Source organism: Zosterops lateralis, assembly GCF_965231275.1.
Source record: "Zosterops lateralis genome assembly, chromosome: Z".
Taxonomy (NCBI): domain Eukaryota; kingdom Metazoa; phylum Chordata; class Aves; order Passeriformes; family Zosteropidae; genus Zosterops; species Zosterops lateralis.
This window is the reverse complement of record NC_139800.1, coordinates 85,858,975-85,872,744: the sequence shown is the minus strand read 5'-3', so window position 1 is coordinate 85,872,744 and position 13,770 is coordinate 85,858,975. Positions and strand designations below refer to the sequence as shown.

General features: G+C 45.5%; 1 protein-coding gene across 4 annotated transcripts in view; it reads right to left on the bottom strand.

Annotated features, from left to right (window-relative positions):
- The window catches only part of LOC310922653 (phospholipid-transporting ATPase IG-like), a 55,876-nt gene that overhangs the window by 17,223 nt on the left and 24,883 nt on the right, over nucleotides 1–13,770 (bottom strand). For all 4 annotated transcript variants that reach the window (XM_083883358.1, XM_083883361.1, XM_083883359.1 and 1 more), the window contains 15 exons: nucleotides 11,710–11,813; nucleotides 11,013–11,063; nucleotides 10,105–10,169; nucleotides 9,459–9,540; nucleotides 8,928–9,078; nucleotides 7,937–8,134; nucleotides 6,899–7,060; nucleotides 6,639–6,796; nucleotides 5,696–5,767; nucleotides 4,769–4,842; nucleotides 4,023–4,126; nucleotides 3,279–3,460; nucleotides 2,455–2,718; nucleotides 975–1,149; nucleotides 226–328 (listed from right to left, as the gene is read on the bottom strand). In XM_083883358.1, coding sequence (XP_083739484.1) covers nucleotides 226–328; nucleotides 975–1,149; nucleotides 2,455–2,718; nucleotides 3,279–3,460; nucleotides 4,023–4,126; nucleotides 4,769–4,842; nucleotides 5,696–5,767; nucleotides 6,639–6,796; nucleotides 6,899–7,060; nucleotides 7,937–8,134; nucleotides 8,928–9,078; nucleotides 9,459–9,540; nucleotides 10,105–10,169; nucleotides 11,013–11,063; nucleotides 11,710–11,813 — 1,945 coding nt within the window. The remainder of the gene's footprint in view (nucleotides 1–225; nucleotides 329–974; nucleotides 1,150–2,454; nucleotides 2,719–3,278; nucleotides 3,461–4,022; nucleotides 4,127–4,768; nucleotides 4,843–5,695; nucleotides 5,768–6,638; nucleotides 6,797–6,898; nucleotides 7,061–7,936; nucleotides 8,135–8,927; nucleotides 9,079–9,458; nucleotides 9,541–10,104; nucleotides 10,170–11,012; nucleotides 11,064–11,709; nucleotides 11,814–13,770) is intronic.

The following is a 13,770-nucleotide window of genomic DNA, read 5'->3' as shown; positions in this document are numbered from 1 at the left end:
CTTAAAAGGCCCCTTCCAACCCAAACTATTCTATGATTCTATGATCTCAGGCATTATTCTGGAGTTAAACTCTGCCTCCAAAGAAAGCAAGAGCAGACTTCCCACATTTTCCAGTGGGACTGGTTTAGCCATGTGCAATCAGGAACACCAACTGCACCTCAGTAGTGAACCCCAGCCAGAGCAGAGATGTCTGGGCTGTTAGATGGGTGTTTCAGGGACTCTTACCTATTCCAACATGAGCCTCCAAAATCATACTGACATCATTTGCACCATCCCCTATGGACAAGGTTATTGGGCTTCCTTTTGTGTTCTTCACCATTCGCACAATCTAGAAGATTTAAAAAAAGGACAGCAGCAGAACCCAAAATTCAGTTAAAAAGCCTCCAGAGGCCTTCCCATTGCTCTCCCCAGGACAAGCAATCAGGCTTTTACAGCAGCAATATAACGCCTGGAGAATTCAGGTAAATAAAAGCCCTTGTTATTTGCTTTGCAGTCACAACCATAGCAAAAGCCCAATCCAGTTGTGCACAGCTGAAGGACAGTATTTCAAAACAAACCCCAGCAGCAACATCCTGCTCTTCCCTTCTGCCAGACCCTGTTTTCCCAAAGGTGGGTTCTCTCATGCATCTCAGGGTGCAGAATCACATTGCTTATCAGGCTGGGACATCATCTGCTGGAGTGAGGAAGTCACGGACTCCACTTGACAAATTTAGAATGGAAAAAAAAAGCAAACTGGGAGGTTTTGTTTATTTCTAATTGGCCTGGGTTTACGGGTTCTTGCCAGCATATTAAACAAAGGGTTTGCATTCAGATTTGAAAGAATGGTGTGCTTTCATCGTGCTCTGAAGCTCAGACAAGGCTTACACACAGCCTGGAGAAGTCCTGCTTGATTAGGAGGATCAGGTCAAGTCCCAGCTGGTGAATTCAGTGTGCGTCACACCAGTGACGTGCTCCAGGCAAGGAGAGGTAAATACCTGTGCTTTCTGCAGAGGAGCCATCCGGCAGCAGAGGACTGCAGTGCACTTCAGGCAGATCTGTAGGAATATGCTTTTGTAATTGCTAGAGCCAGAGTCCTGAGAGGGGTTGAGTATTAGCGACAGCGTCGAGCCATCGATGATCAGCCCATATTCCTGACTCAATGTCCAGCTTCTGGGGAACAACAAGGAACATGTTTGGAATTTAATCAGACTGAGAAGTCAACCTAGCTGCTTGTATCATCTCAGTGAAAAAACCTTGGTTTTGGGTAAATCTGTTTTCCTGTCTGAAAAACTTCTCTCTCTCAAAACCTGAATAAATGACTATTTTATAAGTAGTACTGTCCTAGGGTGACTATGATGCCTGTATCCCCAATAGTCTGTTCTGTGTGTTCTGTACCTTTAAGACTGGATCTAAGAGTGAGCAGGGAAAGAAGAACACAGTTTGTTTTAAAAAAACTGTTCACTCCTCTGCATCTCTTCTTTGTCCTTGTTAGTGGTTAGGGTGTGTTCATCAGATGCCCAGACAGCGGCCAGAGAGATTTTTTCCCTTTTAGTTAGTCTAGCTAGCTAAGGCAAAACAGCTTCCTGGACTGTTTTGGGTTTTTTCCTCCCTTTTTCTTGGGACTGTTTAAATCTGCTCTGGACTGAAAAACCCAGAGGAGCACAAGGAGCTGCACCTGTGGCCCACCAGGCCTGGACCTCAGCATTTTCCAGCACCAAAGGGACTGAGACTGAGAAGAGACTAAGGGAGCTAAGCCAACTTCTGCTAAGGACTCTCAGTTTTGCCATCTCTCTTTGGAGCAGTGAGAGGTTTTATTGTTTCGTATTATTGATTTCTCATGTTTGCGGGCAGTTTGTTAAATAAATAGTTTTTTCCACTTTTCTCTGAGGAACTTCTTTTCCCGGACCGGCTGGGGGAGGAGGGGCCATTTGGGTTTGCCCTCCAGAGGAATCCCATTTGGAGGTTTCCTCCCAAATTTGCCCTAAACCTGACCTAAAATTCTAATTTTTACCTCTTAATGTTGTTTATAAAAGACAAACAGTTTGTATTAAAAAAGAATTAATTTAAAAATTCATTTGTGGTTTTTTTCTTATTTTTTTCTCTTAGTATATGTTAACAAAATCTATGTGTTTTACTTTTAAGTTAAGCCTATTTTGCCTTTTTCTCCCAATTAGCAAACAAAATTCAGCAAACATAAAACCAGCACATAGTGCCGAACCCCCAAAAAATAAACCACAACCACTACATCGTCCATTTTTTGGGTCTTAGCAATTTTAAAAAGCTTAGACTTGTGCCCTTCACTAATGGAACAGTGCAATTAAGTTCAAAGCCAACTAATACCAGAGATGATGAGCAAAGCAAAGGAACCAGCCGCAGTGTCTGTAAGTAACCAGTCCCCAGGGCCACAGCATGGCCCTACTTCAATACCAAATTTTCATCTGAAACTCGCGCAGCTGGGTCCTCTGGCTCACTCACCTCTTCAGGCCTCCCCGGTGTTTGGGAACATCCGGAATCAGCTTTTTGTGGTACTCCAGCAGCAGCTCATGGAGCCGATCCTCCTTCCTTTCACCCTCGCCCACCGTCCTGGCTGTCAGCTCCAGCAGCTCAGTGCTGGTCTGGAAGAGCCTGCAGGCGTAGCAGGTGGACTTGGCAGTTTCCATCTTGTCTCCTGTCAGCACCCAGACCTTCATGCCAGCTGCGTGCAGGGCCTCGATGGTCTCTGCCAGCTGCTCCTGCAGCCTGCAAGCAGAAGCAAAGCATCACTCTGCAGGTTGGCCCACACCTCATCCACATAATCTGGTTTTGATTCTGCAGGTGGAAAACACCAGCTCAAGAGAAGTTAATTGACTTTGCCCATGCTGGGGAGGCCACTGCCACAGGAATAAGGATTACAACTCAGTAATATAAAATTTTTATTTGCAGGCAAAAAGAGAAATCACTGCTTTATACCCTTGACTCTTAGGCCTCACAGTAAGAGTTTAATTTACAATTCCAGTTACTATAACTGAATGTGGAATTGAACTTGTTTTGATGTGCAAATTAATACTGTGTGCTTAATTCACTCTGTAGAAGTGCAAGTATTTCTGTATTTCATTAATAAATCCCAATTCCTACTACACCAGCCAATTTAAGCAACTAGAACAATGTGAAATGGGTTGTTGCATGGTGTAATTAATTGCCCTGGACACTGCCAGCATCTGCCTGACTGTTCAGTTCCACCACAGTGAGTCTGGGCCCCAAGGCCACCCTACAGAGAAACCACAGGCACCACAGGACTGGTGATGGAGTCATCTCTTTACCTGTCTTCCACAGCAGTAGCCCCAATCAGGTGCATGTCTGCTTCTGTGTCGTCAAAAACCTTGGCCATCTTCTCCTCCCTGTCCTGCAAAGCCATCTTGGCTTCATTGAGCTGTTTGTCAATTTTGTCATACTCCTTTTCAGTTAGTTCTTTGAAGGCCACACACAGTGTTCGGTAGCCATCCTGGCAGCAGAAGGAAAAGAAAATAAAGTGCACAAATGCCCTAAACCCAGATTTTTTTACAGCTCCTCACTTTAGGGTTGGTGCTTTTGTCTACCATCAGTGCTTCTGGCAGCACTGACCCTGAGGGCAAAGAATAATTTGCTGGCTTGTGTCAAAAGAGCAATTTTCTGTGTTTATACAGTAATTACTTCCCACCAGAGTAATTGAGGTTCTGCTTATTATATGCAGAAAGAAACTAAGAGAAGGACCAGGGCTGAGAACATGCAGCCAGCAGGGAGAGCAGGGACTGGATGCTACCACGACTGAGACCAGGCCGCTGATGTTACTTCTATTTTTAACTTGACTGGCAGATGCTTGGACACAACTGTGATGGAGACCATGTAAGTATATCCAATAAAGGTGGAAGCCAACCAAACAGAGAAGGAAAGAAGCCTGACATCAAAACAATGTGAAGTGACACTCACATTTTCAACACTTTCCTCCAAAGCAAGGTCACATCCCTATCTTTGGAATAAGGCTTTCCTGACCCCAGGAGCCAGCCAAATTCCATCCGTGTGCTCACCATAGCATTGCGGTCCACGTGGACTTTTGTTTGTTGGATTTCTTCTTGCTGCACCCTTGGAAAAATAGAGGAGTCTGCTCCTTTACAGAAGAGAAGCAACTTTCCTAAAAGCATATTATAAATGGTTTATAGTACTCACAAGCTGCAGAAAGACTTAACAACATCAATAGCAAACAAGAGGGAGGAAATCTGGGAGGACTGAAGATGGAACTGCTAGAAACCCAACTGCCTACCAAAAATGGCCTTTTACTAGCCTGGGAGAAACCTCTGGCTGACCTGGCTGAGACTTTGGGTGTCCCTACCTGCCTCTCTCAGCAGGTTTCCTGAAACAGGCTGGACATTGTATCTGTAAGCCTTGGCAACCTTTCCAGGGAGGGCAAAACCAGCAGTCCAAACCTTACAGGACTGACACTTGAGAAGGATGGTGACCTCTGAATTTTTGTCTGTTATTCTCACGAAACTCAATCCCACCCAGGGGACATTCTCACATGTCTTCCCTGTACTTGTTCCAGCCTGGAAGAAGGCAGGCAGGGAGCTCTCCATGGGTCACTGTTCTCATCCCCTGATCTGCTGTTGTTCCCAAACAATGAAAATTAACTCTACGGCAACCAGACCCAGTACAGAACTTAGTCAGACCAGCCTAGAAAACTTAACAGCTCAGCTTCTCTGAGTGACAGGAGTAAGGAGGATGCGTTTTATAGCTGTGCACACAGGTATGAGAGGCCACAAAAGCACTTTGCCTGTACCTGTGGTGGTTCTCACAATGACACTCATACGGCGCCGGACAGGGTCAAAATTCAGCACATGGAGAAGTTGGTACCTTTAGAAAAAGAGAAAAAAGCTTTGACTCAGTAGAGGAAAAATAGAAAAAAAACATTTGAGACAGAAAATCACTAACAATGAGCTGCAGAAATCAATACACCCCAGAAGTGGCATCAGCCACCTGGGAATGAATTTTACAGCTACTGCACAAGAAAATGGAAGAAAAAACCCCGAATTCCAGTAGTCCTGCGGTGCACTGAGCATGGGACTGAGGGGGTGGGTACCCAGCAGTGCACCAAAGCCCCAAGCTGGGCAGGGGCTCAGCAGGGAACGGGGCACCACGTGCCACAAGCAGTAACACTGAGTCTTCCATTTAAATAAGGAGTTTCTTCACAAGAGAAGTAAGAAGTGAAACTTGCTTGTGAAGGCAAGTTTTCAGGGAGTGCTGGGATTAGGTCAGTGACTCACAGATGTCCACCAGGCTGGTGGGCACAGGGTAAAGTCTAACTATTTTCAGCTTGGGAGGGGAAGAAAGATTACAGGGAATGGAGCTGCATCACGAATTCAGCCTCAGAGTGTCCTGCTGTGGCCCATAAGGTCAGCAGTCACCTTGTGAATCCCAGGAGGCATCTGCACAAGCTGGTACAGATGAAGGATACATACAAAGGACTGCAGGCTCTTGAGGGACCTGAATTTAGACATCAGTAAACCACCCATGGATTTTTGCAAGAGAGCCTTTTTGCTTACACCTTGATGTGCTGTGCTTTGTAAATGGGACAGGAGTTTTGGGGCGAGTCAGCACGGTCTGACAGCCCTCAAGGAACAGTTTTGACCTTGCCAGGTTGACCAAACTCAGTTAAGCTGGGTGGGAGTGGAGCAGAAGAGCAGCCCTGTTCCCCAGCAGCACTTACATCTCAGTCTCATTCTTTTGGTTTTGAATTTTCATGAAATTGTTTTCAAGTCCTAGAAAAGTGAAACCATACCTGTCAATAAACAAAAGGACAGAACAACATTGAAAACACCCATTGGCACATATTATACATAACAATGTTCTCGTTTCACCTTCTGCACTGCAGAGCAGAACTCCGTGAGCCCAAGCTAAAGAGCATGGCCGGATGTTTGTTTGCTCCACAGAGAGCCTGCTATGATATCCTGGCACTGTTCTCATCCCCTGGAACACACAGACACAGAGAGCCTCTGGACGTGGTCCATTGGGTCTCTGGCAGCTTTACAAGCCATGAGCAAGTATACACAGCTGCAACAGCCTCCATCTAAAACCTAGAGGCTGGCAAGAGCATAGAATCACTGAATGGTCTGGGCTGGAAAGACCACCTGGTCCCAAACCCCTGCCATGGGCAGTGACACCTTTCACTAGGCCAGGTTGCTCAAAGCCCCACTCAGCCTGCCCTCAAGCATCTCTGGCAGGACTGAAATGTGGGGTTGACGAAAGTAACCACTCTATTGCCACTGCATGACAATGAAAGAATTTCACTGCAATGTGCCATGGTAACTGGTCTCTGTTTCTAGGGGATTAAAGCACAAAGCCATGTGGGCTCCAGCAAAGCAACCTCTGCCACGCCTGGGCACGGAAGCACCTTGGGGTTGCTCTCAGTGAATGCAAACCATGGCCTCCCAGGGAGCTGCTCAGGGAAGATCCTTTACAGAGCATTCCTTTAACAGAGAGCTCATTTAAACCCACAGGCTCACGGGACTGCAGGTCAGGTTCAGCAATGGCATCACAACATGCTGCCCAGAGAGACCATGAAAAGGGATCCATCACCTTCAGATTATCCCCACCTCCCTCTTTCCCACCAGAGAGAGGGAATTAAAAAGCCAACATCTTCACATTCTTACTTTTCTGCACCTTTCACCAAAGCAATTTCATCTGGGGAAGAGGAGATATAGGTATATTTGCGTTCTGGGTGTGCCATCAGCCCATCCACCTGGTCTGCCTCCTTGATCTGAACCGTGTGGCACAAGCAGAGGGCTCTCAGGAACAGCTCCTCACGGCTCTGGACAGGAGAGCAGGAGGGAGGGTGTCACCAGCTAAATGCCACACCTGGCCAGGAGCTGGCCACAAAACCCCCATGGCCATTAGCACGCACATTTCTTACCTTTTCAGCTTTGCCATAGTACTTGAGGTGCCCATCAGTCTGGGAGAAGCCATCCACCTCTGAAATGCAGTCCTTGTACTTGTGTCCATCTATGCAGCACTCAATGAATTCCATGCTGTTCTCTGTCAGCGTCCCGGTTTTGTCTGTGAACACGTACTCCACCTGCAAGCACCAGCCAGCTGCCACAAGGGCTGGGGAAGGGACCCCCAGAAACAGAGCCTGGAGCATTTTAGTGCACCTGTGCCAGTGCTGGAGGGTACTTGGCTATCCTAACCTCATTCTGCTAAATAGATGCAGGTGCCTCACCGCATCACTGTGTAGTTCTGCTATTTTGCTGCTTTGTTTTTATCCTGTTGCAAGCAAAGGTGGCAGGAGGCAGCTTCTGAATGTCTCCAGGCTCTTCAGTTTCCCCTCATTCACTTTCTTGGGTTCCTTGCTACAGCCCTAGTGCTTACAGAACTGCTGCTGCAGGTCTGCTGCCTCCTTTGGGGAATTTTCATCTTGGAGCTGTATTTCAATAAGCTAATTGCTATATTTTTTATTAATGTTTTTAAAGCAAAATCAAAAGCAGGAGGCACTACACATGCCCCACACTCATCTCTCAAGGTGCAGATCAGAAAGGGAAGCCTGAGCTGTCTAGGTGCCCCAGAGAGGCAGCAGCAGCACAGCTGCACGTGCTCTGCATGCCCAGGGAGATGACTGGGCAGACATTTCCATCAATCCTCAAAGACACAGAGGATTTTTAATTTTTAATTGAAGCAGTGAAAGCAAAGCACTCTGACACACAGAGTGCTGTGCCTGATATTCCCCAATATGGAAACAATTGACATGACCCAATTCCTGCTCTTTCATGCACTATTTATAACCTTATCTGCTTCCCAGAGCAAGTGGAATCACTTTCAATGGAAAGTGCCACCAAAGTGGGTGAAGCCTGGCCTGAGGGGACTGTGAGGGAGTGCCACAACAAGGGCTCCTTGCAGGGAGGACACTTTTATCCACATTTCCATCCTGACAGATGCAAACACAGCATGTTCTTACCTGCCCGAGCTCTTCATTCAGGTCCGAGGTGTTCACCAATGCCCCCTCCTGTATTTCTTCATCATACATCTCCTTGTCCCAGGAGATGAAGAAGGAGCCCAAGAACTTCTGCATCTCTACTGTAACGTACATGGAGACAGGGATAATAAAATTGAAGAGGACCATAAAGGACAGGAAGTCTGTGAACATCCGCAAGACCTGCAAAGGAGAGAGAAGATGCAGCCTGTGGATGTCAGGGCACAGGGGTAGTTTACAGCAACACCTCAGGGATTCCAGACAGCTTCTCAGAAAATGTTAAATAGGAAAAAACAACATGAAAATGAATACAGCTGAGATACACAGCTAAATCCCATCTTCCTTTGGCACAGAAAATCCCACTGTCTTCTGCAGATCTACCAAGTAAACAAGTACATCTCACTGCTTCATAGTGACCAAAATAATGCTTCATAAGCATATTCCTCAAGAATATACCGCTACAGGCTCATCCTGACCCCAAGTAGCCAGCAAAAAGGAGCAGATGGCCTGAGACTAGTCAAGCTGTGGCAAGGGCACAAGTGGTGCAGTGACAACCCTGTAAGTCCTCCTCAGTAACCCATCAAATGAAGATCTCTACACACTTACAACTCAACCCTCTCAGGCTTGACTGCCCATGTCTTGGCAAATTTAAGAGATTGGTTGACATAGCCTCAATTTAAGTTTACCTATTCAAAGCTGAAAGATAGCTCAAGTTCAGATAAGGATCCAGGTTAAATCAGCTGTGTTTCTATATTATATAGAATTTACTTATGCTTTGCCCTGCTCCACACAAATGTCACTGTGCACAAGCATGAGAGTACAAAAGAAACACAAACAGCAGGAGAGACTGAAAGAAACAACAGCACTTTCTGTGAGCAAACAGAACTCCCAGCGCTGGCAGCGGGCACTATCAGATTAAACAAAACAGCCAGAATAAGTAAAGCTGGAGGAGGTGCTGAAATACAAATCCACTTACCTTGAACGTCTCTCTCTCTTTTTTAGTTTTTTCATTGTACCAAGGCTCATCGTTAAATGGATTACTCTGCCAGACATATTTCAGAGTCGTGCATACAGTGGCCTTGCCCAGTAAGATGCACAAATACACTATCAAGAAAGCGTTGATAGATCTGAAAAACAGGTTTCTCTTTTAAATTCTTGCAGCTATTTTTATAGAGAAAAACATGTAAAATAGGCAGGAACAAGACTTCCTTACTTTTAAGGAGGGAATTATAGAAAAAATGCTTTTGACACTGCTGATATTCAGGGTCAGGTTCATATATTTTACCATTTCTTAATTTTGTTTTTAAATTTAAAAAACCTACTAAATTATGCTTCTTCTTACAAGATATGCTTTGTCAAACACTCAGATTTTTCTATGCAATCAGAGAGCATCTGAAACAAAAGCCAGCGGATTAGGGGATTATTTCTGTGCAAGTCATCCATTAAAAATGAACCCAAACCCTACAGGTTTCACCAATTATTTTTTTTTCTTAACATAAATACTCACTTTTCTACTGCAGACCGTTTCTGAGATTTCCCTTGGTAGTTCAGAGCCATTTTTGTTTCCATTCCAGTGTAGACTGCAACTCCTGCAGGGTATGAAAACAGGGCTCATAAGGGACTGGCAGCCTCAGAGGGACCCAGCTGGCACTTGGCCATCAGGGGCATCGGTGTTTACATCGAACTCCAATCCCAGCTGAAGGAAGAGGCATTACTCAAGGACTGTTCACCTCCAGAAACTTCTGAGGCTGCTAAGCAGTGTCAGTGCTGCATCTCAGAGCACAAGCAGGAGCCCATGGATCACAGTCAGGAAAAGCATCAGTCTCCCATCACAGCAATCACCCTCCACAACCAGGGTCTAAGACTGTGCTCCCACCACAGGATCTGAGGACAACTCCTTGCTCATCGTGTCTCAGGGAAAGAGAAAAGCTTGCTCTGGTGTATTAACAAAACTGGGCTGCCCTGCAGACAGAACCAGTGCCTCCTCACTTCATTCTGGCCACTTTGCAACCAGCTTTGCATGAAAACTGCAGCTGTACAGCCCAGGCAGACAGGCTGTAGAGAAGTATGTTCCCTCTCCATATTCAGTAATGACACTTGCCATTACTTACCAGAACTACTTAAACAAACAAACAAACAAAAAAAAACCTCACCATAAATCTTCTTGGTATTTTTGAGGGTAGCACCTTTCAACAACAGGTTTTCAGGACCCAAAGACCTAAACAACAGAAATTATAACATTGCATCATTCAAAGAACATTCAAACTACATTACAAATTAGAATCAGAAATAGGATATAAAGATAAACAAAGGTTCCTTACATCTGATTACATGATTTGTATGTTAAATTGAGGCCTTGCTTGATTTCATTTTTCTCTTTATCTAACTACATTTCCATTCCATTTTACAGATACTACCCCGATGCACAAAGTTCCACTCTTATTGGGGAATTTTCAGTAAGGCTTTTGAGGAATAACTGCAAAATGTTCAGATCTAGTATGTTCCAGTACTTAAATAAAAATGCACTGTTAAAATCATCAGAAGCCTGTCCATTCCAGCCCAGTCAATCAATGGCACCATCAAAGCTGACAGCCCCATCTGTGTTATTATTTCTCTTTGAAACCCCCAGTGACCTTCTGTTGCTTCCAGTGTATGAAATAGACCCACCAGAGCACAAAACCCATCCAATGTGCTTTGGTAAGAGCCAACTGTTTTGGATGGCTTATAAATATTATTTGCTCATTTTTTTCCATTAAACACTCTGATTGATGTTTGAGTTTTTGCTTACCTTCGAATGACAATATTTTGTCATTTCCTGGTAAATTTATACCTCATTAGCAGGATAGGGTATTACCAGGTGGTCCTGCACTGCTTCCCCAAAAGAGGCTCAAAAAAAAAAAAATCCCAGGATGGCAAAAGGGAGACTTCCTTTTAGCATGAAATCTTTCGAATGGTTAAGAAAAAAAAAAAAATCCCAAATCATGGCAGGACACGATGCTTGAAATTCTCTGTATGTGCCCAACCCCTCTGAGGAGGGCCAACAGACAGCTGCAAGACCAACCTGGCTACAGGCTCTTGGTTACTTCTGTAGATGATAATTCTTCCAACAAATCTGTGATAAAAAGATGAGAAATTTCTGTTACAAACACATTACAGATACCACAAAGATAGGAAAGAAAAGTCATTGACAGGAAAAGGAAGCAAATACAGAAACAAGTGAATTGGAGAGTTTAATGTTTCAGAGGGGTGGCTGTGCTCGGAGGAAGCTACACACTCCTCAGACTCAGGGGTGCCTGTGTGCTTACACATCCCAGCACATCCCCATTACAGACTGCAACACACCCCAGAAAACCTCCCTCAAGCGATTTAACCACACAGACCACTTACTCCTGGAAGTGATTCAGCCCAATGCATTTTACTGGGAAGGTAGAGTGGCCTAAAAATAGATGCATGGACCATTACTACTGCTGAGCAGACAAAAACTAACTCATTACACCACGAAAAGTGTTGCACAAGGGAGACTTTTTTGTAAAGACACTGAGCTTTGAAGACTTTGCCATCCTCATACAGAGGAAACCCACTAGCTTATCACTGCCTTGAGACACCTTTTGATTTCTGATGGCCTTTTGGAAAGATGGCCTTGGCTTTGCTGAACTGCAGATCCCTCAAGTGATGGCGCTGAGGTGTCTGAAGGGGGATGACACCAGGCAGCTGCAGGGCAGGACAGGCAGGGGAGGATGCAGGAGGGACAAACTCACTTGTAGAGGTCAGGCTGTGGCTGTTCACACTCGATTGTGGCCATGAGGGTGTCGATAGCTTCATCAGTGCAGAGCACAGTGGTGTCCCGCACTGCATAGTGAGTCTGGGTACAGGAGACAGGCAGTGTCACCACAAGCCCCAGCAACAATCCCATCCCCAATGTTTATACCTCATCACTTAAAATGCCACTGTGCACAAGCCTGTCAGTACCAGCAGCTCTCCCAAGCCCTCGCCATGCTCCCACAAGGCAGCTGAAGCATCTCTCAGCGAAATAATGAAGTCACTAATGCTTAAGAGAAACCACAGTAGCAAGCAGCTGCTGGGTGTCTCTCAGTAAGCCTTCCAGCAGAAGTGGAGCATCCTTGGTTTTTCCCTGGGGACCTGCCCTAGCTGGGGTGGAGGGGAGGTTGCAGGTGGCCCTGTAAAGAAGTGGCTCTTGGGGACCACCTGCCCTGGCTCCTGACAGTAACTAGATACCAGCTCCAGGGATCAGGCGGAGCACTGGCAGGCTCCAAGCTATTTTTAGCAGCTGCTGCTGCAAAGGTTCATCTCTCATAATTAACTGAAAAGCCCACAAAGGATCTGCTCGCTGCCTTTCAGGCTCTATTTATAGAAGCTACTCAGAGCTCCAAGTCATGGCAGGCTGCACAGCAGGCTGCTTTAATCCATCTTCATAAACAAATTCATTAAAGCGCTTCCTCTGCTCCTGACGTGCACATCTCCTTCCCCGCACATCCTGAGAGGCACTGCCACGCTACACACCCCGTCATCATGGCATTAGGAATCTCCACCTTCCTGCTGTTCTGCTAACCTGCCTGGCTTTTCCAGCTGAAAATGCTCATGCACACGTGGACCTCTGGTATAGATCACAGCTTTTGTCAAGCACAAGTCAAAACTGTTCCTGCAGTGCCCAGAACCAAGCCCAGCCCATGCGTAGGATTTTGCAGGGCTCTCATCAGCAGAGACACTGTGCAATTACTGAGTGATACTTCAGAGCTGCCTCCCAATCAATTCCATGATCTTTACATCCTTCAGTGTATTTAGGAAACACACGTTCTTTTAGTTAACGTACGGCCAAAGATCTGTGCTTCAAAGACAGAGCCCCGACAAAAATCTCTTTTACAGTTCTATTCCAGTTTCACTTAATCAGGCACCTCTCCCACACCTCAACCTGACATGCCCTAATTACCAGAAAAAGCCCCACCAGGAAGGCAGCAGACAGCCCTGCATATGAGGTTTGGTGATTACCCAAGCATGCTTGCCTCACCCTTCTTTTGCAGCAAACCCTGGTTCCTAATGTTAGATATATTTCCCCAAACAGAGCTGGCTTTTCTATTCCCTCTTTCCCTTCAAACTCATCTTCATCTCCTCTTGAAACAAGAGACAGTTCCCAGTCACCTACAAGAATCCACAAACCAAGAAAAAAACACCACAGAGCTTGATATAGAAACTCAGCATCTCATCTCCACACTCACAAGTTAGTAAGAGCCAAGACTCTGCAAAAGTAATGTAAGCTGATGCATGTAATGCACCTGACAAAAATAAGCAATAGCCTTTCAACATGGTTGGCTATTTTTAGTCTCAAGCCACTTTGAGGCTCCAACTCCTCCTCACTAGTGCCACCAGCTCCCACACAGGTTATCCGGCACCAATTAACAGCCACCTACAGAGAAGAGCCACAAATCCCAGACAAACATATCAGATCCACAGTGGTATTCCCACTGACTTCAGAGTATGCTGGAATGAATCATGTAATTTTAAAGTATCTTCCAGTACTACTACTGTAGCTGCTGGTATCTGCATAAATATTTATCAAACTCAAGTGCAACCAAATGTTCATGTCTCTTGATGTTCTTTGTGGTTGCTTCTTTCCTTATTTCAGAGAAGGAGAGAGGAAAGGGGGAGAGGGAGTGGGAGAGGGAGCAAAGAAAGAAAGAAAAGAAAGAAACTGAAGATATTCATCCTGAGCAAGACTAGTATTAAGTTTCACTGCTTGCTTCAGGGAAAGGGAGAAAAAAAATCCCAGAAGCAATGCTTTTCTCATGCTTGTGAAAAATTCC